This window comes from Crinia signifera, chromosome 1 (assembly GCF_055691185.1).
Source record: "Crinia signifera chromosome 1, ASM5569118v1, whole genome shotgun sequence".
NCBI lineage: Eukaryota > Metazoa > Chordata > Amphibia > Anura > Myobatrachidae > Crinia > Crinia signifera.
The window spans coordinates 429,653,961-429,679,696 of NC_139217.1; the positions used below are offsets into that span (position 1 = coordinate 429,653,961).

The window sequence follows — 25,736 nt, forward strand, 5'->3', positions numbered from 1 at the left end:
GCATAAAAATAATTTAGCTCGTTCAAAAAGGAGACATCCGAAGTCACTGAGTCAGAAGCCCCTGGCTTGTAATCACTCACGACATGGATACCTTGCCACATGCGTCGGGAGTCAGATTTTAAAAAATGCTCCTCTATTTTCAGCTTATAACAATGCTTTGCATTTACAATCCCCCTCCTCAAATTTGCCCTTGCTATTTTATAGGCTTGTGCATCTCCCTTCCCAAAGGCGATGTTACGAGCCCTTAACAAAAGCCGACTAATCTAACGACTAAAAGTAGCATCAGTTACTTACCCGACACAATAATAATGGAGCCAGTAAATAACACACCAGTAACACCAGATTGTAACATATTCATTTATTCAAAAACAATAAAATGAAGCAATTAAATACACCAAAACATAAGTTAATCATGAACTGCCATGAAATGAAATAAAAAGTATACATATATATTTTTTTAATATAGTTTGAAAAGATACATTCTTGAATTCTTCATTTGATAATACAGTATGTGGTACATTTATATGGAACAATAAATTATGTATGACATGCATTCAGACATTACGGGGTTAATTTACAAATGTTTCTAAAATGAGGTTGCTCAAAGCAACCAACCAGTTTCTTTCATTTTCTAGAATGCAAGAGAAATGAGACAGAATTTGATTGGTTGTGATCAGCAACATTATTTTTTTTTTTTTTTTTTTCATTTCAAGAAGCTTTAATTAAATTTACCCCTATGGTTTTAACATAGTGCAGCAATATGCAGGACAATGGACAGCTACAGAAAGGGAGCAACACAGGCCACCTGCACACAGGGTAATAGGCATCTTATGTGGAAAGAAAGAGGACTCTTATTGGGGCATATACAATTAAGGAGAAGAGGCACATTCATCAGTATTCAATATGCCACATGTTACAGTGGTGGAGACTTATCTATTGGAGCCATTCAGTACTTTTTGGGTTCAGGGACAGTAGCTCCGGAACGGAGTTTCCCCATGATCCAGTCAGTTACAGCTTTGCAATCCTGTACCTCTTTTCCAAGACTACTGGAACCAAATGATAGTCTTTGGAGTTTGCCGATGCCTAGATGGCCCCAATAGGCCACTAATAATGAATGGGCCAGTTATTAAAACATGAGTAACAGGTCCATAACGGATGTTGCATACAACCTGCAGTCTTCAGTATCTGGATGTCTGTCAGACAATATCTAAGTCAACAATATATGGTCGACATAAGCAATGGACGATTTGATTTATGATTCATTTGCATTTTTTGGACATTAATACTTTACCATACATGTGGACTCCTACTGGAGACACTAAAGTGTGCAGAATGCAGCAGAAGCGTAGCGAGGCATTTGGCTCAAAGCAGGGCCAGCGAAGCAAGCTACGAACGGGGGACGCTGTACACGAATTGGGGGTCCACATGCTCACGGGTTGAGACTGACACCAAATATTTTTTTTTTTGTAAACTCATGTTGACCTTTTCTTGTGCTGAACTCTTCCTTGTGTCAACCTTGTGCATGTCAATGTTTTATGGTTGACCTAGATATTGTCTACCAGCTATACCACACTCCATATTTTTGTGGACATTTTGTGCGTGGATATGGAGATATAAAGAATAGCCTTAATTTTCTCCATGGAGGCAATGGTAGCACGGACTCACGTCTACATTGACTCTTACATCTAGTAACTAGAGCCTAGTGTGATCTACATTTCCCATATTTACCTAATGGTAAAGCACAAGCAGACTGGCTCTCCCATAGTGTATTCTTAAACCCCCCCCCCCCTCCTTACTCCCAGGCTGGGCTAGATGCCCTTATGCCCACTTTAGGTGTTCTAGGTTAGCTTGGGAAATAATAAAACATGGAAAAGCTGCCATTTAACCTTTATCAGTACTGAATTATTGAGTTTTCCCGAACATCCCCATCAGTGAATACCATGCTAAGCATGACAATAAAGTGACCTAGTAAAATATATAACTTTGTACAAGAGTTTTATCTTAGAATGTTTTGGTAAGACATCAATCTCCGTACACTGGATGGAAGTACATGTGGAAAGTGCAACAGTCAGATGTTAGAGCCACATAATATTCCCCACATACTATAATTATGGTGCTTCTTCAGGACGTAGATGTATTTATATGTAGCTTATTTGGACTTTACATACTCTGTGACATGCTATGCACTAGATTAGTTACCTGGATGTACCAATGTAGTCTCACAATAATATCTTTGGCACAAGAGAAACAGCAAAGCTATGAGGTTACAATAAACGTGCGGGGGACAGACGGACGTTCTGATAAAAAACAATAACATACCACAAAATATAAATACATAACACATGACCCAGAAACAAGAAACCTTTTAAGGCCACTTATCCACTAACAGAAACATGTATGTGGTAATGGAACCCAGTTGTCAAATATTTCTTCCACAAGACTACAATGGAACTCCATGGGATCAACGGACGTGACGTCAACAACGGCTAGTGCTCCTCAACCACCGCATGTTGAACAACATTGTACATACGTGTCTCTGCTGTTTACAGTGGATAAGATACCTGACTAATATTTCAGCATATATAAATATTACAATATTAAAAATATGTTTAGAAGATTATAATGTAGCTCCCCATATTGTACTAAAATGTTAGGCAATTAGCAGATAGCAATACCAATATAATATATTAATGGATCAAACAAAATGATACTAAGAATAAAATACTGCAAAGATAAAACCTATGTTTTTAAATAACAGTATAGGAAACATTCCGGCATTGTGTATTACGTATCAAAACGTGTATCAAACTGTATCTGTAGAAAATAAGCAGCTAGCTCCGCAAGGAAAGTCATAAAAATCTATTTATTGAAAAAAAAAGGACAATCATGCCACAAATGTCTGTGGCCTCCTATTTTCTTCTCCTCGTCACCTTAGATCTCCTTCAGTAATGGGTGTACAATCATTAATGTACAGCTAACACCCCCAGCTAAGCATTGCCTACTCAGCGACAGCGCCCCATGTCAACACCTGTCAAAGTGGCCTTGGTCTGACATACCTAGAGAAGGCAGTAGGATGCCATGGCTGGAGAATTATCTGTAACAAGCACTATGGAGTATCTCCGGGCTTGCAAGGCCATCCCGGTCGATGAAGTGAGGGAAGAGTTTAGGGAGGTTCCCTTTGGGAATGGATAGGAGATGTACCAAGCTCACGTCACTTCATCCACTCCAATTTAATAGAGCTCCACAGAACACAGAGTCCCAATGTGAAGATCAGCCAGTAACTGACAGTTGCTCCAGGCTTCAAATAACAAGGGAAGCCTTATGGGACGAGGTAATGGCTACATTACCATTTAACTGTATGTAATTACAGTTTATGCAGTTGGCCCCTTCCGGGAGATCATTACATGCCTTTTATAGGCTGCTTTAGAAAGACATCAGTGCTTTGCATAAATTATTGATTACAGCTTATACAATGATACTGTATGAAGAAAAAGCACAGAGCATGTATTCACATATACCCCTTTCACATCGTACCTCGGACCTGGGTTAGTGCTGGGTAGGTGGCGTATGGTTCCGGGTCGAGGTATGGTGTGAAAGCACCACAGCTTATAACGCGGGTCAACCAACCGGGCAATTTGCCCCTGATACAAGAAGGGTTAAACCCGGGTGGCCCTCTGTATAATGGCTGACCCAAATTTAATGTGAAGCGCCGGACCCGGGTCGGACCCGTCTTGGCAATGTGAAAGGGGTATTTTTGTGAAAAGGTTTAAATGACCAAAACAACTAAAGGTGTGTACACACGGATAGATTTGGCCAACGATTCAATCTAGTTAACAATTTCCTCTGAACTCCTGCACAAACAATTTGGTGTCAACTGATGAATGATTGAGCAAACGATTACACATGAACGATTGATCTTTAACGATGGTGGAGGGAGAGGGAGCCAATCAGCCTTACCAAATCGTTAATGGTGCATACACATACAACGATGGGTACACATCGCTAATGATTGATCTATGATCTTTCTGCATGCAGGAAAGATCATCGACCTCTACCAACGACCGGCGGGTATGTGCATCATCCGATATATCGTTCATACACAGGGAACGATTTGAGCGATTGGTCGTGGGTCGGGAACGCCCAGATCTTTTGCCAAATCTATCCGTGTGTACCTTAAGACGTTGCTGCAATCATATGAGATGATTAGTTAAAACTTTTTTTCAGTGTTAAATAATATATCTATGTACATTATTTTTAAAGTTATACTTTGTTTTATTTCTGTACAAAAACTATTGTGGAAAACATGATCCCGTGTAAATTTATTACCTAAAAGCAAAATATAACTTCTTTCGTCAGTTCTAGAATACTGAAGGCGGGATTACAGAAGCACCGCCCCCTTTGTAGTACAATATATCCCTACTTATCCCAATAGCCACAGATCATTACCTAGATCCATTAACATTCAGTAATTAAACACTACCTTCTGCAAAGTCTTTTCTTTTTTACAGATAACTCTGTATAATATCCTTTAGCTTTATGGTACAGGCCAAGCTTAATGATCAGTGTACATATTGCACTTCACTCATGATCCCATATAAATATTGGAAAATATAGGTTTTAAGAACAGGTGTCCCCCTTACCACAAGCAGCCATAAGGTAGAACAGACAACATTTCCAGGCTGCAGTCTCTTAGCAGCAAATGCCAGTCACAAGCACGGTCACGGTGTGAGGAGGTGGGGAGACTTCCTGGCTGTAGGCTGTAGTGTTGTTAAAGTCTTGGGGCGGTTTTGGGGGCTTCTCCGGAGATTGTCATCCATCTACAGTAACACAATTTAAAGTAATTTAAAACAAACTCACTGACTGCATTCGTTTCAAGTATGCACAAGTCTGGTTACACTGCTCGTGACATGAACATGGTATAAACAGCCGGAATCAGACATGGTGTACTGTAGATGCAAGAATATGTATTAAGGCGCCCTATGGCGGGGTCTTAGACCCCCATACCCACTTATGTTGGAAAATGCAACCATCGGACAAAAACATGGCTGTGACCAAAATGGTTGTGACATGCATGCTTTTGAGTCACCCCAATTACAATCCACAAAAGCTCCACCGTGTGGTCAATCACTTTGTGACTAAAGTCTTACTGCAACCACCACATAGAGACCATCGCAGCACATGTGCAGTATGACTTAAGTTGTGTACACACTTGCATGATATCATGCCCATTTGTCTGATTCGGCTGAACAGGAATGAGAAATCGGCTGTATTATACAGTGTGTGCGACCGATTGGGCACTCTTGCCACTCACATGTGAGCTGAACTGCGATGCCACTTATTACGATCTACCTAGTGTGTACCTGCAATCTCCCGTCATCCAAGGCAAAGGGTAATCGCCCTGCACATTGGAGCGATTGCCGGTCGCACGAATGTGTACCCAGTTTAGGCGTATATAAAATTGCTCCACTGCATACAACACTGACATTCTGCCCCTCTACAAATCAATGGAAATATTTATGATAGCGGTTCATTAAAAAGGGTGTTGTACTCTAAAGCATCCCATAAAATTCCACTATTTTATATACTTTTGCAGCTAGAAAAACAACAACAACAACAACAACAACAACAACACATCAACAACAACAACCATTGCCACAACATTTAAGTTATAAAGAGGAGCAGAACAGGACAATAGTTCTTGATCAGAATTGCATAGTAGAAATACCCAATGCGTTTCATCCGTAACAGACTTCATCAGGGCATAACATCTCCAGAGGGTACTTTAAGGGACACACAGACCCAGCCTCATGCAGAGAAAGGTATTAAATCATGTAAAACCAATATTCAATTAAAATAAGGGGAATTTGACCCTTTAGGAACCACAAACTATGTTTCAAGAAAATACTGATGTTTAGTCCTCCCTTTGGGCCGCACCAAGTGGTTTATTCTGGTGCTGGCCCTGCAGGAGAAAGCATTATACAACTGAGGTGTATGCTTCATAATACCCAAAGGGAGTACATACATCAGTATTTTCTTGAAACATAGTTTGCTGGAGGCAAAGGCTGGATTTGCAAGTAGTTATGGAAGACTGGCTTACTACCGAATACGAATATTAGAATCTGTAGAGTTAATGGAGGGTTCCGTGCATCTACAAGCAGGAAGCCAGGCCATCACCTGATTTTATTCCATCCACTGATCCATTGTTCGTAAAAGAGACAGGTTTTGTTGTCTGTATCCATGGATCTTCTATGACAAGCCATCTCAACAGTTCTGTGCAAATGCATTGTTGCCGTCTAGTTCCCACCCCAAACTGCTGACTTCAAAGAAACCAGATCCGTTCAAGTTCAATAGGACTTCAAATAGGATGGAGACCAGAATAAATGCGTCGCTTTGCCTCTGCACATGCTTACACTCACCACCGTGCCCCATTCACAATCAGCTCATAGCACTTCTTCAATCCTCATGGAGTACAACCGGGTTTATACAGTCAGACACTCAAGCAGAACGCGGCCATTAATATGCTTTAATAACAATAGATGCAGCTTTTGGGGGTATGAGAAAACTAACAGAAAAACAGTGTAGCGTTTCCTTAAATTTGTAATTATAAGGTATTCCAGAAGCTTCCTAACGTCGGCACATTGAGCTCAGTAACTCTGTGAGTAGTCTCTGTTTATGGATACTTCTCTTGTGATGACATCAGCACAGCGCCAAGTAAAGGATGCAGATTCGTAGCCACTGAATCAGGATAATTAAGGAAAATATAGCCCGTGTGGCATGCCAGCAGGGTACAGAGCATTCTTTGTGTAAGGAACACAATTGTGCATCAATCAGATTACCAGAATAAACAATGCATTCCGGGATCATCTGACAGAGGTTCTCCGGTCGGTGACTGGAGAAACTGTCCCGCAGCCGTGCCAGTAGATTGCTGCATCCCTTCACACCTACTCTGTTCCCAGAAATAGGAAATGCTTTTCCAGATGAACATCAATATGTAATTGTGACTAAGCTTCAATAGCATTAGCAGATGTGTATAGTTTCGTTCACAACTACGTTTAGCATTGGAGCTTTAGTTCCCATGACTGCCATCCCTGGTGGGAGAGACTGGCTTTTAGGTGTTTGAGGAAAAGATGCCAAGTGGTGTCCAACACTCATCTACCACAGCATGCACCTGCGTGTGGTCTGAGGGCCTTCAAAGAATCTAATAAGCCATGGTAAGTAAGAGTAACACAAAAACTTCCTGGAAGAGCGGAAGTGTGGGTGCCAGACGAGTTAAGTAACGCAGAGTAACACTGCACAGCGTAGTGAAAGCTGAACCATCACATAACATGCTATTGAAACAAATACACCCCAATGCAGGATTCCCATATATTTAATATACTACCGTGTTTCCCCGATAATAAGACACTGTCTTATTTTTTTTTCTTGAACAAAAAACACCATAGGGCTTATTTTAATGAACATTGACAGCAAATGTCAAGAAACATGCCCCCAGTCCTCCTTAATAAACATGACCCCAGTCCTTCTTGATACAGGTAAACATATCCCAGTACTCCTTAATAAACATGCCCCCAGTCCTCCATTATATCGGCAAACATGCCCCCAGTCCTCCATTATACCGGTAAACATGTCCCCAGTCCTCCGTGATAAAGGTAAACATACCCCAGTACTCCTTTAAGTCTCAATAATGTCCAGCTCTTCTTTGCTGTGACACAGCTCCGTTCTGCAGCCGCGTTATGTGCGCGGTGACGTACCACACCGCAATGCATCCATGGGAATAGAAGCGGCTTCAGAAGAAGCCTGTGCTTTTACCTACACAACGGGGATCAGGGGGGTTTAGCAGGTGTAGAATCTATTGTCTGAATGCCAGATAATGAAATTTTACTAGGAATTATTTTCGGGGTAGGGCTTATTTAGGACCAGTGTCCAAAATCAAGGGTAGGGCTTATTTTCGGGGTAGGTCTTATTATCGGGGAAACACGGTAGCAGCAATATACTAGCAGCATCTTGGACACAGGACCAGATGCACTAAGCTGCAAAAGTGATAAAATAGAGAGTGATAAACAACCAACCAATCAGCTCCTGTCTGACATTTTTCAAACACAGCCTGTGACATGGCAGGTAGGAGCTGATTGGCTGGCTGTTCATCACTCTCCATTTTATCACTTTTGAAGCTTAGTGCATCTGGCCCACAAGCGGGACAGCATATAATCACCAGTGCGGTAGCATGCAGCTGGGAGTAGGAGAGGACAGAGGGTTTCACAGATGCATTCTGACAATACAAAAGAAATGTGTGGTAAAGTAGATTTGTCATCAACACATCTACTTTGTCTGCAGCCTATACAGTTGTTAGGGACCATTGCTAGCACGAAGGTCCTGCCTAATAGGCAGAATTCCCACAATACATGATGCTCAGAAACATTAGCTTAGTCACACAGTATATGACTCCAGTGCGTGTTGGGAATACGTCCATTTTTAGCCAGTACAATGGTAAGCACAAAAATTGTCTTGAATTTAATTCAAGTTTAAATCTACTGGATAATGAAGATTATTTCTAACTGTGTCTTCCATACCAATGAGCACTCCACCACCTCAATGGCGTCATTGAGATTAGTTTACCTGTAACAAATCATTGCCATTTACTTGCAATCGGCACACCTGGCTCATTTTAAAATGGTTTGGATGCACGCAATAATGAGGTCATGCAGATCTAGGGTCAGCCCTAAATGGGCCAGGTGTGGTCACATTACAACCATAAATAATTTACATTCCATGTATCATATGCCAATATAAAATACTGTACTGGTTTTCCTTTCAAACATTTTTTAGTCAAAGAATAAAAAGTTGTCTTGTAAACAAGGCTCTTCTCTTGCACTGGCACACTTCTCTGCACTTTGGACCTAATTCACATTGGCCAAATCCCCTGGGTACCATGCCCCTGCCAGGCATTGGCCCACCCGCATACACATGGGAATGCTCAGCGTTTTCATGGGGACGCCCATAAAAAGATGGACTTTCCCATGGCCCAGCACCGTCACCACCCAGTCCCTCCCTCCCCACTTCGAGCGGCCCTGGCGAAGCGGTACGTTGCCAGGGTCTGCAAATACGCGCTTGCGCAGACCCAAAAACATCGGAACGGGACGAATTTGACCAATTCCGAGTGAACGAGAATCAGGGCCTGTGTTCTGTGTTCCTCTTGTGTGTGGCATCTGTCCCTCTCCAGCTATCACTGATGATATCAGCAGGCATCATGTGGCCCTTCCTGGCCAATTAAAACAGTTTTCAAGTAGCCAGTGAGCAAATTCCCAGGTCAAACAATTCACAATTTACCCGGATCACCAACCCAAGAAGAAAGACCCAGGTCAATTGCAGGTTCGGGGACCCAATAGTTCAAACAGGGAATAACTCCAAAAACATTCTCTCTTTGTCATATCAGATGATCTAACCCTGGGCTGGCCAAAACGGTCCACAAGCTCTACCAAACCGGTCCTCAAGCTCTACCAAACCGGTCCTCAAGCTCTACCAACAGTTCACGTTTTCCAGACCACCTAGCTGCATTCATTCCTAACTGACACATTCTACAGATCCACAGAACCGTTGGCAGATCTTGAGGATCGGTTTGGCAATGCCTGATCGAACCATCAAACAAAACTTTCTTTTGCATGTGAGTACTACATAAGTAGATTCTAGTCCTTTGATTAAATTCAATTCGTAATGTGTTTCAGAAGTATTCTCTGAGGGATCTAAAGTACTGTACACCTATTTCACACTCTTACCACCACTGACCGGTGCACCTGTGCAGATAGAGGTGTGGAGCATTTTTTAGGTACTTTTGCACCTTGAAAAAGGTAACGTAAAGACTCACTTGTACTAAATATGCAAGATTTTAATTGATTATTTGCTTGTATTTAGTGGCGAGTCAGGCATTTCTGAAGCATTGTTTCTCAAGTAAGGGTCTATGTTCTCAGCCTTGGAAAGAGAAAGAATCAGCCATACCACCCATAACTGTCATTTTTTAAATACAGTCTGTATGTAACATAACAGTTAGCAGCAGATTGGCTGGCACTTTAACTCCGTTCACTTTATGGGGGTATGCAATCTGGGATCACGGCTGTCGATCCCCGCCGACAGCCGTGATCCTGGCCCATTTGCGGTCAGATCGACCACATAACGACGGACAGGATTCAATGTCCCATCTGCCGCTCAGTGCAAAGGGGGCGTGGCCGCAAAAAGGATTGGTGATCTGCGGTCGGGATTGCGACAATCCACGGCCGTTATCGGCAGAACGGGCCCGTCAGCTTCTAAAGTCGGGCCCGTTCTGCCGTGATCCCGCTTCAATGCTGTCGCTCAAGACAGCATTGAATAGACACATTGCATACCCGCCTATGTCTCTCTCTCCAGGGCTTAGGGCCCGATTCAGACCTGACCGCACAGCTGCGATCAGGCAAGCTATTTTGAATGGTTTTCCTCTCATGTGCACGGCTGTGATCGCATTTGCAGCTGTGCACAAGGGCGAGAGGAGTGCAGCGGCGGGTGACATTTACTTGATCCCTTCGATCAGAAAACACACAGCCTATCAATCAGGTCTAAATCAGGCACTGAGAACATAGAAAATGCAAAAGTGACAGCAAAGCTTGGAGAACATGACAACACAAAACACACACACACACACACACACAATGCTAAAACAAAGCTCCAAATGCAAGAAAGTTTGCTGGACAGGGGTGGGTTAGTGGGAGAAAGAAACAAAGACGTTATAACCTTTTCTATTAGGTTGGACTCCTTATTTACAAGCTGGGTGAGTTTCTGCAAGTTTGCGTCTACTGTCTCCAGGCCAGAGGAAGACGTGCCTATACAGTCAGAGCAGAGACGGGTGGGAGCAGAGAATAGACAAGGTTAGTATGAACAGAACAGTAAAAGACATGCATGTAATGGGCGTGTCACATACGGTTTTCTCAGTCTGCCTTGCTCACATTTTCCTTCTTTCTTTAAATAAACCCTCTCATCTAAGGTGTTTTCCTTTATATTAAATACACCCTGATGTGGATACAATTATTCAGAGAAACTGCAAAGCTGACTAGGGATACCTTCAATGCTGTGCGTGAAATAGGCAGCGAGGATGTGGTCGAGGAACTGACAGAGGTTGGGAAGCTGCTTCAAATGGTGCTGTAACTGGACTTTAGGCAGATTAGCTTTATACAGAGGAGCCAGGAAGCCGAACACAAAGGCATCCAGGGAAGTAGGTCTGTAATAGAACATATAGATTAGATATCACAATTACTACAGTAGTAAGGTCACCAGGATAAGACTCATTATGGGAATATTAACCCCGCTCATACTTCCTCATCTTCATGGTTGGAGCATTGCTCTGTGACACCTGCAGCTTTTACTACAGTACATTTATTATTTCCTACTTTTGTGTTCTTCACTCATCTGGCGAAGCTACTGGGTTTAAGAAAGCCCCAGGGGGGGGGGGTAAGACTTAGTAAAGCTTCCAAAAAGCAAAAGTGCTGTTGCCCATAGCAACCAGATTCCAGCTATCATTTCCCTATTGCATCCTATAAAATATATACAGACAGAATATGTTTGATCGCTGTGAGCAACACCACTACTTTAAGTCACAGGCAACTTAAGTATCACAGAGGTCAGATGTGACTGCAGCCGCACTGAATGCAGATTGCCTCCATCTACCCACTCGTGGAAGGAGCGGTCATTACTCAAGCACTATAAAGAGTTGTCTGAAATAAGACATCTTTCTATGTACGGTCAACTTAATATCTGCAAAACTACTGAATGTATGCCCTCTGAATACCCAGTTCTACCCAATCAGCTGCAAGTGGAGATGCAACAGAGTGATCTGTGACTCTGTATCACCCGCAGTTGCTCCTAATAGTGCGAGATAGGCCAAGCACAAGAGCAGTGTTAAATGATGCAAAATTCATCTGCAAAATGCTGAATCAGCACCAATATTTTAAGTATATATCTACAAATGTTCTGCTAACATATTATTAGGTGCACAAGTGTAATCGTTACTCACTGACACATTTGTATTCATTATCTGAGTGCTTCATAAGCTCAGTGCAATTCTGAGTTGTGCATGTGGGGAAAGGACTCTGCTTCTGACGGGGAACCCTTGCACCTAGCATGTCGCTGCGGCACTGCAGATACTAATAATGGCTGCAGCGGGTTCAATGGGCGGAACAGATTCCCACTTACTCACAAACACCAGCATTAGTAAATCTAGCTTCTGCATCTGCTTGCTACAGCCACTTCAGACACCAGCACAGTTACAACATATAAACCCCCCACAAATAAGAACTGCAGAGTTAGAACATATAAACCCCCCACAAATAAGAACTGCAGAATATAATACAGTTCATGTTTGCCAAAAGTGCGGGATGCCATCAGCGTTTTTTAATAGCGGGAATCATTTACAAGGCAAACCCATGCCTTTTAAACAACTGCCTTACTTTAAAAAAGTCCAAGTTCGGCTGACATCCTGCACCTTTGCCGAACTTGGACTGTATTACATACCACTACCGGGCTGTAAATGAACACAGGGCAACAATTCTAACCACTGCATCGCTTACATTTCACCAAAAAAGAAGTGCGATGTGCCGAGTCTGTTGCAGAGGAGATTCAGGCATTCCTTGGCATCTTTATAAAGCTAGAAAGGACAAAAGAAACCCACATAACACTACAAGCTTACATACTGTATAAATCCAACATATCTGCATAGAGAACAAACAAAACATTGGGATGTATTCATTGATATTTGAATGACTGCTCGTTGTGCCAGCTCACAGGGTCAGTATTCAACAGACCCCCTGCACACGCCGTTTCCTCCTCGCTAGGTTTTTTGTAGCGAGGAGGAAACTGCGTTTGCGGCCGCTAAAACAGCGAGGCTTACGGCTAAATGCAGTGGGCTCCCTGCATTAGCAGTGAGCATCGCTGTTTGGGGAAATCTTCGCCGTCCTCTGACAGCAAGGATTTCCACAGCTCATTGAATAGGGTGAGCGGCCGGCACAGGGGTTAAACCCCCTCGCCGGCTGCATTGAATACGGCCCATTCTCTTGTCTTTATTAAAGAATATCCTGTGATCAATTTTCCCTAAGAAATAAATGGATCAGTGAAGAACACACTAAGGCAGTGGTTCCCAAACTGGGTGCCTAGGCACCCTGGGGTACCTCGGGATGTTTGCCTCAGGTTGGGGGTCCACGATCAAAACAAATTATTTATGCTCGAAGTGATAGGCTGCCAATCATAACATGTATGGACAATTAGGACCACAGCTATGTTCCCACACCAAATAATTGAACCTGAGGGTGACAGTTAAGCAGACTTTACTTTATTTATTTATTTTTAATTCATAAGAGACTTTTTGACTAGGGGTGCTTGGAACAAATGCTGATATTCTAGGGTGCCCTGGTCAAGTAAGTTTGGGAACCACTGCACTAAGCAAATCCTGACATTTTAAAACAATATTATAATTATTACAGAATCTTGTTTGACTGCAGCAGGCAATATACAGTTAGATAAAGCCAATCTCAAAGTAGGTATATCAGAGATATAATTTTGTGCATTACTTATACCACTTTCCACAGACCTAAAAATACAGGGTTTTTGCACATAAACGCGCACCTACTCGAGATTTGTGTCAGTGGATACGGGTACAAGGTAAAAATCCTGGAAAAAGTGACCCGGGATTTTTTACTGGGGAACCAAGCAGGGTTTTTAGCAGGTAAAACCTAGGTAACAAGCTGTAGAAACGGCTCTTACCCAGGATTTTCGAACCGGGCAGGAGAAGCTGGCCATTGTGCAGCCGCCTCCAGCTGCCTGCCAATGCCCCCTGACCGCCGATCCCTGCTGCCCACACGAAGATGCCCACAGCCCGCTTCTCACCCATTAATGCCTGCCTGAGGCACTCGCTCCCCTCCTTTTGCAGGGATATGATCGTATTGTCGACCCGTCTTAGGTCGACAGTCATTAGGTCGACACCGTTGGGTCGACAGGCAACAAGGGTTCTAGGTGGACATGCGACAAGGTCGACATGGTTTTAGGTTGAAAAATGCGTTAGGTCGACAGGTCTCGAGGTCGACATGGGTTTTTCCACTGGATGGAGCCTGGCCACACTTCCTTTGGTTAGTCACAAGCCCACCAAGTACCAGGGCACGGCCGAGATGCCGGCAGCCCTACTAAATACACAGCTAATGGACCCACTAGACCAGGGCTGGGCAATTGCGGCCCTCCAGATGTTGGTGAACTACACATCCCAGGATGCTTTGCATTAGTCTAGCTATGTGGCCATGCTGAAACTGATGCAAGGCATGCTGGGATGTGTAGTTCATCAACATCTGGAGGGCCGCAATTTCCCAGCCCTGCACTAGACCTTTAATACATATTTGTCATTCACAGAACAGCTACTGGTAATGATGCAAAAGTTCCTATAACCTGTCTGGAAAAGATTTACTTCAAAAGACCTAATGAAATCCTCATCACCTCACCAATAACTTGCAAACAGTACAGACTGGATTACAGGATTTCTGGTTATTGTTTACCTGAGCTTCCACCTCATTCAGCCTGTACAGGGGAGGCTGTCCTCTGGTCACCAGGATCCTGTTCAAAGCTTCCCTGGACATCTTACCAGGCAGGTAAAATCTTAGCGGGAAAGGAGTTCGTGAAGCATACCAGGGCCGTGTCACATTGGAATAATTCTCATCATCAATCCAAAATGTGTGCAGCTGTAACAACATGGAGGAACACTGCTAAGAACAGGAGAATCAGCAGGCGGCAGAGCAAGGTTACTGTAGTTATAAATCAGTGCTGACAAAGGATTGAGTTTCCATAGAGAAAGCATACTATGTAAACAGTGTAAGTCCAATATCCCAGCGTGTGCACGCTTTTGTACGGCATTAACTCATTTCACAAGTGTCACTAAAAAATGTATTGCAAAGTATAAGTCGTAAATAGGTCGGCATGTATTATGTCAAAAAGTGCGCAAGGTTAAGATGGTCAAAAAGATCCAAGTGAAGTGTAGACATTGCTATAAGTAGACAGTTACAAAAGATCGACGTGACAATGGACGACAAGGTTTTTTGGGGGTTCTACATGTTTTTCCAACTTTTGATTGATTTTCATATCCAGGTGGACTATGATTGTGAATAGTAACTGGTGAGCGCAGTGTTAGTGGAGCACACCACCTTGCCCAAAGTGTGGTGAGCAAAGAGAGCCTGCAAGTGTACACGTTCTCAATGACTGTTCTAAGATATGGTTGAATATACAACATAATTCCCAAAAAAAATAAAATAAAATAAAACTGTATCGCTATTTTTAGACCCCATCAAGCTTACTTTTGACCCTGTTGTCCAAATGCATGCCGACCATATGTGGTGAAGTAAGTACTGTGAGGTAACTAATAGAGTCTGTTAATATTCTTATTTGAACATGATTATTACTGGACTGAAGCGCTGAATTATAAAAAAATGTAATTGAAATGTATGTCTGTACTCGATTTATGAAATGGAATCTTACTGCAGAAAGCACCAGCGCCCACATGCTGTCCAGGGAAGTGACCTAATGTATGTGGTCAAACAGAAACAGTATATACAGACCCTAATTACTGTATAAATACCATTGCAGGTAGGAGCTTCTCTTCGAGTAGTGCAATATATGCCAGCGTATCCGATCCTTCTCTTGCCGATAACACATAATCAGCGTTATATTTCTGTAACAAATAACACATTTTATTCTGCTATGCAGTTCAACCGGTATAACTCCTGCTACTAGAACAATGTTTTACATAGATCAGCACATACTGGGGCAGATATATGAACTAGTGTTAAGTGCAGAAGCTAGTTAACGTGGGGGGGGGGGGTTTACGTTATTTTTTATAACGTATTACGAGCGCACCTAAGGTGCACTAAGGACAACCCACCAATAATTAACGCTCGGCAGGGCTGTCCCCCGCAATCCCCCCCAGTAATTAGCGGCTGGGGCGATGTACTAACAGCCACCTAGGCCGCTTCGCCAGCTCAGGGCTAGTGTTGTCCTATCCCCACTGCTGCTGGCTCTGGGCTGCGCACAACACCTTGTGATAAAAGCATGCCCAGACTGCAGGCCAGGGGGGGGGGGGGGGGGTATGGGCAGAAGTTTTTTTTTTTTTTAAATGTGCATGCGCAGGGCTGCCTGGGGCACCATAACGCCTCTCCTTATCGTCAAAGGGGGAGTTAATACATGAGGCAGTAACGGGTGTCGACTTCTCCAAATTATGCAGGAGAAGCGGGACCCGTTATTTTACAAATGTTAGGTTTGATTAATATATCTGCCCTACTGTATCATGCTCCCTTGGTTGTGAGGTCAGATTGGCTTACCCAGAGAGAGTCCATGGTTCTCCCAAGTACCATAGCAGCCATGTACTGCTATGATGGCGCGAGAGACTGGACCACTGCTGCCTTCAAATTGTCCGGGACTATTTCACATTCAATATAATGGAAACATCTCCCAGCATGCCCTGCAACAGTTTTAGCATGGCCAGACAGCAAAACTGTAGCAGGTCATGCTGGGATGTGCACTTCAAGAATAGCTGGAGGGCCGAAAGCTCCCCATCCCTAATATAGGGGCATGTGTACAAATCCTTGTAGAGATAAAAGTACCACACAACCAGCTCCTAGCTGACAATTTTTAGGCAATGTCCACATTCTTCTGTCATAGTATAATATACTGAGGTACACATCTATTGATAACAATGAGCTTCTTACTGTCATTTTGAAAACACAAGGCAGAATGCAATAAAGGAGAAATGTGGTAAAAACCCAATTTACTACTATGCACTAAGCTCTGCATGTCGGGGTTCCATAGCAGAGGGCTTCTCATCACATCGCTGGTTGAGGGATCTGACATGGATCCCTTTCAGCATGCCCTGTGCACAGCCTGCTACATGGAAGTTAAGAGCTGATCGGCTGGTACTTTATTTCCGTCTGCTTCTGTATCTCCAAGGCTTAGCAGATAGACCCTTACTGACCTCTTTGATTGTATGCCCGGACATTTCTCAGGCCAAGCTGTGCTGCAGGAGCGGGCTCTCCCTAAATATTTCCACCAGCTGTGCAAAACTGACTCACACACATCTCTCGCGTTGCATACCTTCCCAGAGATCATATACTATATCACAGAGGCAAGCACCCAAACACCATTAGTTAGCCAGCCACAACATTTGTTGGTCACACAAGCAAGCGCTTCTTAGTGGCATACAGCATTTTTGCTTGGTAGGATAGAGTAAGCAGCCAAAGGTTTAAGTAAATATGTGGTCAATGGAGTAGAGAAAAAAAACCTGGAGTAAACCTTGCTGATGTATTCTGCATTGACATTGCATCGATACTTAACGCATATGCACTAACATATGTGATTATTAGTACCACAAAGGACAGCTCCTTGGAGAAGAGCTGGCATTACCCCAATGAAGTCTATGGACTGGTCTCCCCATCACTGTTTGAGGGATCCGGCACGGAACCCTCCCAGCATGCTCCGCTGCCGCCAGCACTAGTCTGCACATGTGCAGTGGGATTCGTGGACCAGGACGTTCATCAGAAGGGGCAGCTCCTACCGGAGCAGCGGCCCTTTGCAGTACTAACTGAATTTGTTAGTGCATATTTGATTAGTATCAATGAGATGCTCATGCGATTAGAGGCGGGATAGGATTTTTGCATCCCGCCACCCATAACAGATGCAAAAGATTTAAATGAAATGAATTCCTCAGCAGAAGCTAGTTACAGTAAAGGGTTGCTTTAATGTGGACACCAGTGTCCTACACTCAAACCTCATTATACAATTGTGTGTGCTACACAAACTGCTCTGCGTTGCAAGGCAAGTATTAGGTATTTTAAAGCGGTTTACCTAAGCTTAACTTAGCGGTTTAGGTTTCCCAACCACACACACACACACTGATAAAATATCCAGCCTTTTACTCCAGCAGAAAGAGAAGCCGTACTTAGCCACAAATGTATTAGAATGAAAGGACCACCAGTGCGGCTGGCTCCCTTCTGAAAGCCGCAGAAGTCTAACACCGCGCTAGCTTAGCAATCCTCTCACTTTCTTCTGGCTTGTTAAATATCTGCCAAACCCAGTAAAAAGACACAAGCATTCCAATGCGAAATATCTGAAGTAGCAACACTTCCACATCTGGAATTTATACAGGATTACACTATATACCCACATGGGACAGTGGAGAGGCGATACCTGCAAATCTAGAATGCATTTATTTAATCTGGGAACGGTGCTGGATTAAGAAGTTCTGTTACCTATACAGTATATACAGTAGCTGAACCGTGCAAACCTATGCAGGACCTTCCATACCATGCATGCGAATCTGTAAATGCAAGGTGATGTCTAATTCAATAGGCCCCCAATGATATTTTCCCATTGTACAGAAATACTGAGTCTAATGCTTTATAAATGAAAGATAATAATCGTTCACATGTTGAATTTCACAACACTCCGCCACAATATACAGTCTCTCTTTATATAAAGAACCTTTATTAATAACACGTAACTGGAAAACTTCGGTCATGCCGATGACTGGCATTTCTGGGACTGCTTGCCGCAGATGTTTGTTTCAAGCAGATTACCTTACGGAATGCTGAAATATCTGGAGTCAGGAAACGGATTTCAAAACACAGAATTAGAAACTCTTCAAACACTACTAACTGCAAGAGCTTTAATACTGGTCGGACTTCCTTAGGATTACATCATTCCGGGTAATTAGGTAATGAAAGCCAATTCTTCAGAATTTTCAAAGAGTAGAAAGAAGAAGACGACAAACTAAGCCATTTATTTACATAGATTTATCCAAAATAACTTCTCGATAAAAGGAATGGAAATCAGATATTTCTCTGCACAGTGTCACAAATTTGTATAAAAATGGAACAGGGAGGGATGTACCGTGTACCGCATAGTCTACTTCATTCGATTGTTACCGTTAATGCCATGTGCACCATGACTTACACTTGGGACGGCTCTTCCGATAAGGTCTTTCTAATGCAAAGTGAGTACTTCTGAGTTTATGACTCAGAAGTCATATTGCACATACAGTGTCTTGTGTAAGCGACGAGGGCGATGGAGAGGGATCCTTTAATTCCCTCTCTGGAGATTTCCACAGGCTTCTATAGGTCACTCCATCTATGGATGGTGTTGCTGATCAGGTACAAGCTCAAGAGAAACATTTAGCTTTCTGGAGCCTGATGCATACAGCCACATCGCAACCCTGTAGAATTCTATGGGAACTGCAGTGCCATATCTCTGATATCCACATGCATGATGGGAAAAATCCCAAAACAGAAGCGGATCTAGCCGCAACCATAAGGATAGCTATACAAGATAACTGCAGTCACATGGTGCATCCGATTGGAAGACAGAGCACCCTGGGTCCTAGTGCCTGCATACCACCCACAAGCATTTTGATACTTCCTTTCATGCCACATATAACAGTTTGATTGGCTACGTTGGCCATTGTTGATGACATTACAAAGACATATGCAGTGTAAGACATAAACAAATATGCCTAATGAAGATTGTGGTGCAAATTTGCCATTGTCCTGAATAGCCCCAATAAGTAGAATATTACCACATAGCAACTATCCCTGAGAAGTATAAAAGTATTGTCACCTGTGCAATCATTTCACTTCAGAGTTCGCTCCTGGCATTATACTGCAGTAATCTGATTACATATGTGCTAGCGGCAGGTAATTAGTGGGGATCCCCTTTCATATCGCTCACCTGATAAATGTGCAGATTAAGGGGGGTATTCAATTTCTCGCCGCTATTCCCGACAGGGGAAATCGCGGCGGGGTCCTATTCAATGCTGTCTTCCCGGACAGCATTGAACAGGGATCTAGACAGAATGGGCCCGTTCTACCGAGAACAGCCGTGGATTGTCGAGCTCCCGGCAACAGCTCGACCATCCATGGCTGTATCTTGTGCCCACACCCCCTTTTTGGTGTTTGGCAGACAGGACATTGCATCCCACCTGCCAATTTCATGGCGAGCCGGCCGAGAACGGGACAGGGTCACGACTGTCGGGCTGGCCCAACAGTAGTGACCCTGGATTGAATACACCCCATAGGCTATAAAGCGAACAGGGACAAATTACACTGATTAGAGTCTGGTACATTTCATAATCGAGCCCCCAGAAACTTATAGGAGCAGAGATTGTGACTGAAAATGAAGGGACCACAGCCAATACCTCATGCATATACTGTGGTAATTAATTCATACGTTTGGGGTAGATTTAGATTTTTTGTGGGAAACATGTAAAAACATCTGGAATTAACACACATGTGCAATAACACATGGTATAAGCAGGACTTTTATATAAACAAGCTATAAAATACAAATAACAAGCAGGAATGAGGTAAGTCATGCATGTGAGGGCACGGACGGACGGGGGGGGGGGGGGGGGGATGGGGTATCTGTTGCCCATCAAAGCCATAATTCTTCATAACAACTATCGGAGGGATGTATCAAACCTTCTACAGAGGACAAGTGAATACATTAACCATAGCATTTAATAAGCTTCTAGTCGTTCTATAGAATATGCCTATGATACCTGTAATTAAATTGGTTCATACTTGCCAACATTTTGCAGCTCCTCACTGGAAGAAGCCCAGAGAGGAGATGCAACTGGCCACTTCCGCAGACAGGGCCAAGCTCTCGTATCATTAGATGCCACTACCGGTTGTGGCAAAATGGTAATCATAGATTGAGGAAGAGACAGGGTTAAAAGATGCTTTTCCAGTCAGGAAGTGAGCGGAATGGAGAGATCCATCCACACTTCAGGGAGTGCAGGGGACTACCTGAGAAATTGTGAGTGTCCTGAAACTTCTGGGAGAGTAGTGAAGTATGGACTTTTACCTATGTAAAACTTCTACAATTAAGGACGAGATGCAGTCAGCTTCAAAAGTGAGAAAATGGAGAGTGATAACCAATCAGCTCCTGTCTGACATTTTTCGAACACAGTCTGTGAACTGGAAGTTAGGAGCTTATTGGTTGGTTGTTTGTCACTCTCTATTTGATCAATTTTGAATCTTAGTGCATCTGGTCCTAGATTTCTATTGAAGGTTTGATACATTTCCTAAATCTGTGGCCTCCCAAAGGATATATACAAAAAATAATTAAGATCGGAAAGGCAGTGAGCGCCAGGTAAAATGAAAGACTCCATTCAGGTCCACAAAAGTGTTTATATTGATTATACATTGTCCATAGTAACACGTGTGGATTATAGTTAGTCACTAAAGCAATAAGACGGCAAAGAAAACTGCAGTATCATCATCTTACCTGTTTCCTGAAAAAGTTTAAAATATTTGCTGGCTGAGTGATAACTTCCTCATCCGATGTTAGTACAGGCACAGACCCTGTGAGGTGGGAATGCAGCACATTAATAGTCAGCAGTGTTCAGCATTCAAAAGTCACAAGCTGAAAGGGTAATAAACCCATGCAAACTATAATCATAGTCATACAAAAATGTTCTATCATACATACTGATGTGAAAACATTTATGGAGGATGCAAATGGTGTAATGAAGTGCAAACAGCCATTTTGTAGGCTGAACCAAGAGCAGCTTGTCTATTCACTAAGACACAACACAGTGCTTCCCAAACAGTGTGCGCCGTGGCACCCTGGGGTACCTTGGGACACTTGCACATGTGCCTCTGGTGGCCCAGAAATTATTCAAATTCAACTTGGTCAGTGTAATAGGCTAAACTAGGGCTTGTGTCTTCCCAGAAGACACAAGGACAAACAGAAATAAATCCGTTCTCTCACCACATATCTCACCCGGACATATAAACACAATTTCCTTAATTTAATATTTCAATAAGGAACTTTTGGCCTGGCGGTACCGTGAAAACAATTCTGGTACTTTAGGGTGCCATGCATTTAAAAAGTTTAGAAACCACTGTAATCACATGATGGAATGCAGTTGAGCCCACAAAATGGCTGCCTTTATCGGTGACAGGAACAAACCTCAACCAGACCCAGATGTTATAGTCATTAATGCACAATGTTACCTGGAAATGCATAATGCAAATTCACATATATCACACATATCACATATATTACACATTGGGCTAAATGTATTAAGCCTTAACAAGTGATAAAAAGTAGAGTGACCAGCCAATCAGCTCAGAAGTTAGGAGCTGATTATCACTCGTTAAGGCTTAATACATTTGGCTCATTAGTGTTCTCTGACATATTCTGACAATCTGGTAGATGCATCAAACCTTCTGGAGAGGAAAGGTAGAGAATTTTCCCATAGCATCCAATCAGCTTCTTAAGCTTGCTACATAATTGATAGCTACAAGTCAATTGGTCGCTGTTGTCAACTTCTCTGTTTTAGCTCTCTAGAAAGTTTGATACATTTTCCCTAATAAGTGGTATATAACCAGAATATAACCAGACCACTTCTAATCAGAACTAGATCTTTTTATGCGGTAACACAACTAATGACTGTAATAAGAATTAATTAATCTCCTATATATTTGGCTACATCTGTCACTCAAAGTGGGTGTCTGTGTCTATAACGCTCTGTTCCTGGACTTTCCTCTTAATGTGTGATTGCCTTCATCTGTGCTGAACACCTTTCTGAGAAATTAACCTGTTTAAAACAGGTGATGGCAATCATACATTAAGGGGAAGTCTAGAAACAGAGCATTGTGTCCCTCCTGGAGAGGGTCATGTTGGGAGGTATGTGACAGAGAACCAGCCCAGTGAGCCCACAGACAGTGCCAGACACCCACTGCCTTCCCATGTTGCCCAGCACTGCTACTCCACAGCCACCAGGTGAGCGCCCCCCTCCCGCGATTTGCGGCAAAACCTCCCCCCCCGCGCGCCCCCCTCCCGCGATTTGCAGCAAAAATACCCGCTCCCCCGCGACCCCCCCTACCGCGATTCGCAGCAAAAACACCCCCGCGACCCCCCCTCCCGCGATTCGCTGCAAAAAGAACCCCCCCACGACCCCTCCCGCAATTCGCGGCATAACCACCACCCCGCGACCCCCCCCCTCCCGCGAATCGCTGTAAACCCTCCCCCCTGACCCCCCCCCCCTCGATTCGCGGAAAAAACACCCCACCCGCGACCTCCCTCCCGCGATTCGCGGCAAAAAGGACCCCCCCGCAACCCCCCCTTGCACGATTGGCGGCACCCCCCCTGCGACCCCCCTCCCGCGATTCGCGGCACCCCCCCCCCCTGCAATTCGCAGCAGCCCCAGGATTAAATGGCACATGCAAAACACTGACATGGCTATGGTCGACAATGAAAAAGGTTGACATGAGTTTTTGAAGATTTATTTTTAATTTTTTTAATTTTTTCATATTCATTGTCATGTGTCGACATGGACACCAATGAAGTGGCACACTTATGTCAACATTTACATGTATTGACCTTTCTGTGTTGATTTTTTCTTGTGGCGATTCGAGTCACACACCCCCGCAAACCCCCCTCCCGCGATTCGCGGCACCCCCCGTGACCCCCCACCTCCCGCAATTCGCGGCAACCCCCCACCGGAACCCCTGTGAACCCCGACCTCCCGCGATTCGCGGCACCCAACCCCGCGACCCCCCCCTCCCGCAATTCGCGGCACCCCCCGTGATTCGCGGCAGCTCCAGAATTAAATTGCACATGGAAAACACTGACATGGCTATGGTCGACAATGAAAAAGGTTGACATGAGTTTTTGAAGTTTTTTTTTTTCATTTTTTGAATGTTTTCATATTCATTCTCATGTGTCGACATGGACACCAATTAAGTGCCACACTTATGTCAACATTTACATGTGTTGACCTTTCTGTGTTGATTTTTTCTTGTGGCGATTCGCGTCACACCCCCCGCAACCCCCACTCCCGCGATTCACGGCACACACACACCCCCCCGCGATTCTCGGCACCCCACCCCGTGACCCCCCCTCCCGTGATTCACGGCACATCCCCCGCGACCCCCCTACCATGATTCGCCGCAACCCCCGCCCCCGTAACCCCCCTCCCGCGATTTGCGGCAACCCACCCCGCGACCCCCCTCCCGCGATTCTCTGCAATCCCTCCCCTCCCGCGATTCGCAGCATCCACCCCCCCACAACCCCCCCTCCTGCAATTCGCGGCACCCCCCGCGACCCCCCTCCTGCAATTCGCGGCACCCTCCGCGACCCCCCCTCCCGCGATTCGCGGACACCTAAGTTGCAATACAGGGCATCTTTCATACAATTCTAACCATATTTCTCATATACAAACGTTCACAAATTAAGGGGGCGCAGCCCCTTACGACGGTGTGAAGAGCGCCCGTAGGGCGCGATGAATCACCTAGTCTAAATATAAAGGCAGCAGAATCCTCGGGTGGTTTAACCAGTGTATACAGCATAGGCATGATGATGTCCATTGCATCAGTTTCAATGGCCCAAACTACATGCTCTTTGTTCCAATACCAGACCCCTCATTAGTAAAAGATGTTACATAATCTCCCTAAAAGCCCCTATCACCTCAGAATCCATTGCTTAGCGTTCCTTCCTAAGTTAGTCATGTCTTTGTGACGGCCTTACTGTAATATCTCCCTGTATAATGTTTCCCAGAACATTTCCAACTATGAAAAAAAAAAAAAATCGCTTTCTTCACTACATAACCTAGAACCGAAATCCAAGCTTTATAAAACTTATTTTTATGGGTTTTTGATTACTTTGTATGAACTCATTTTCTGCCTCATTGCCAGGTGCATTCAGTGAAGGATGGAAATGCTTAATAAAGTATACTTTCTATGGGTAAAGGTGAGCATATGAATGGCACAGATGCCAGGCACAATAGCACCCAAATTATTTTGTAGATTTAAAAATGAAAACTATAAAAAAACAAAGGGTAATACTTTCAATGTAATATATAAAAGCAAAGTTTTATTGATATATACAGTAGTCAAAATACTGAAGGCCAACTTGGTCTAAGGACAAGTTGTACCCGATTTCCCTGGCAGCTCCCCGGGAGGGCTCACATACGATTTGGCACTTTGATGTGCCATTTTTTTACAGCGGTGCTACGTTCCGGTGTCCGTGTCCACGATGACGACATTCGGGACAAAAAAAGTGAAAAACCCATGTCTACCTTTTGACTGTCGACCTTGCCCATGTCGACCTTGATGCATGTCGACCTATAGTGGTCTATCCACTGCATGTCAACCTTTGTGCTGTTGACCCTATGACCCATACAACCTACCTGCGTAAAACTATTGTTGTAGGGTTGCCATCAAAAAGTTCTGGTTCAGTCCCAACTCCTTATAGTGTTTACGTGTAATCATAATAAAAGTACGTGGCTACACTTACACATCCCTGGGCATCATACAAAGTAACCCGTGGTTAGGAGCTACTGTATGTAGCTTTACTTTCCATTTTGGAGCTACAAGAGCCAATCACTATAAAAGGATCTGAAGAAGCAGCCTATAGCAGGCAGCGAAACGCGCTATGAGCCGCTGAGCCCCAAAAGGAAGCATTTTTACCTGCATATTATATTGTCACAGAGGACCTCTGGATAAGTAACAGATCACATACAGTACACATACAGTACATTCTGGTGGAAACACCAGCAGCTGTGGATGGAAAAGTACTATGGCCCTTATTCTAGTTCACTCGCAAAGGCAAATTCCTTCTCAAATGGAAAAAAAACATGTGCACTGCAGGGGGGGGGGAGGGGGCAAATTTGTGTAAAGAGAATTAGATTTGGG

At 43.8% G+C, this 25,736-nt stretch overlaps 1 protein-coding gene across 2 annotated transcripts in view; it reads right to left on the reverse strand.

Moving 5' to 3' along the window:
* Positions 1–384: 384 nt before the first annotated feature.
* MTX3 (metaxin 3) overlaps positions 385–25,736 on the reverse strand; it is a 32,842-nt gene continuing 7,490 nt past the window's right edge. Inside the window, exons 3-9 of one of the 2 annotated variants that reach the window (XM_083152346.1) lie at positions 21,322–21,398; positions 15,629–15,721; positions 14,556–14,738; positions 12,588–12,664; positions 11,085–11,242; positions 10,759–10,847; positions 385–4,817 (exon numbers count right to left, since the gene is read on the reverse strand). In XM_083152346.1, coding sequence (XP_083008472.1) covers positions 4,719–4,817; positions 10,759–10,847; positions 11,085–11,242; positions 12,588–12,664; positions 14,556–14,738; positions 15,629–15,721; positions 21,322–21,398 — 776 coding nt within the window. In that variant the 3' untranslated portion in view covers positions 385–4,718. The remainder of the gene's footprint in view (positions 4,818–10,758; positions 10,848–11,084; positions 11,243–12,587; positions 12,665–14,555; positions 14,739–15,628; positions 15,722–21,321; positions 21,399–25,736) is intronic. The other variant, XM_083152354.1, reaches the window with a different exon arrangement.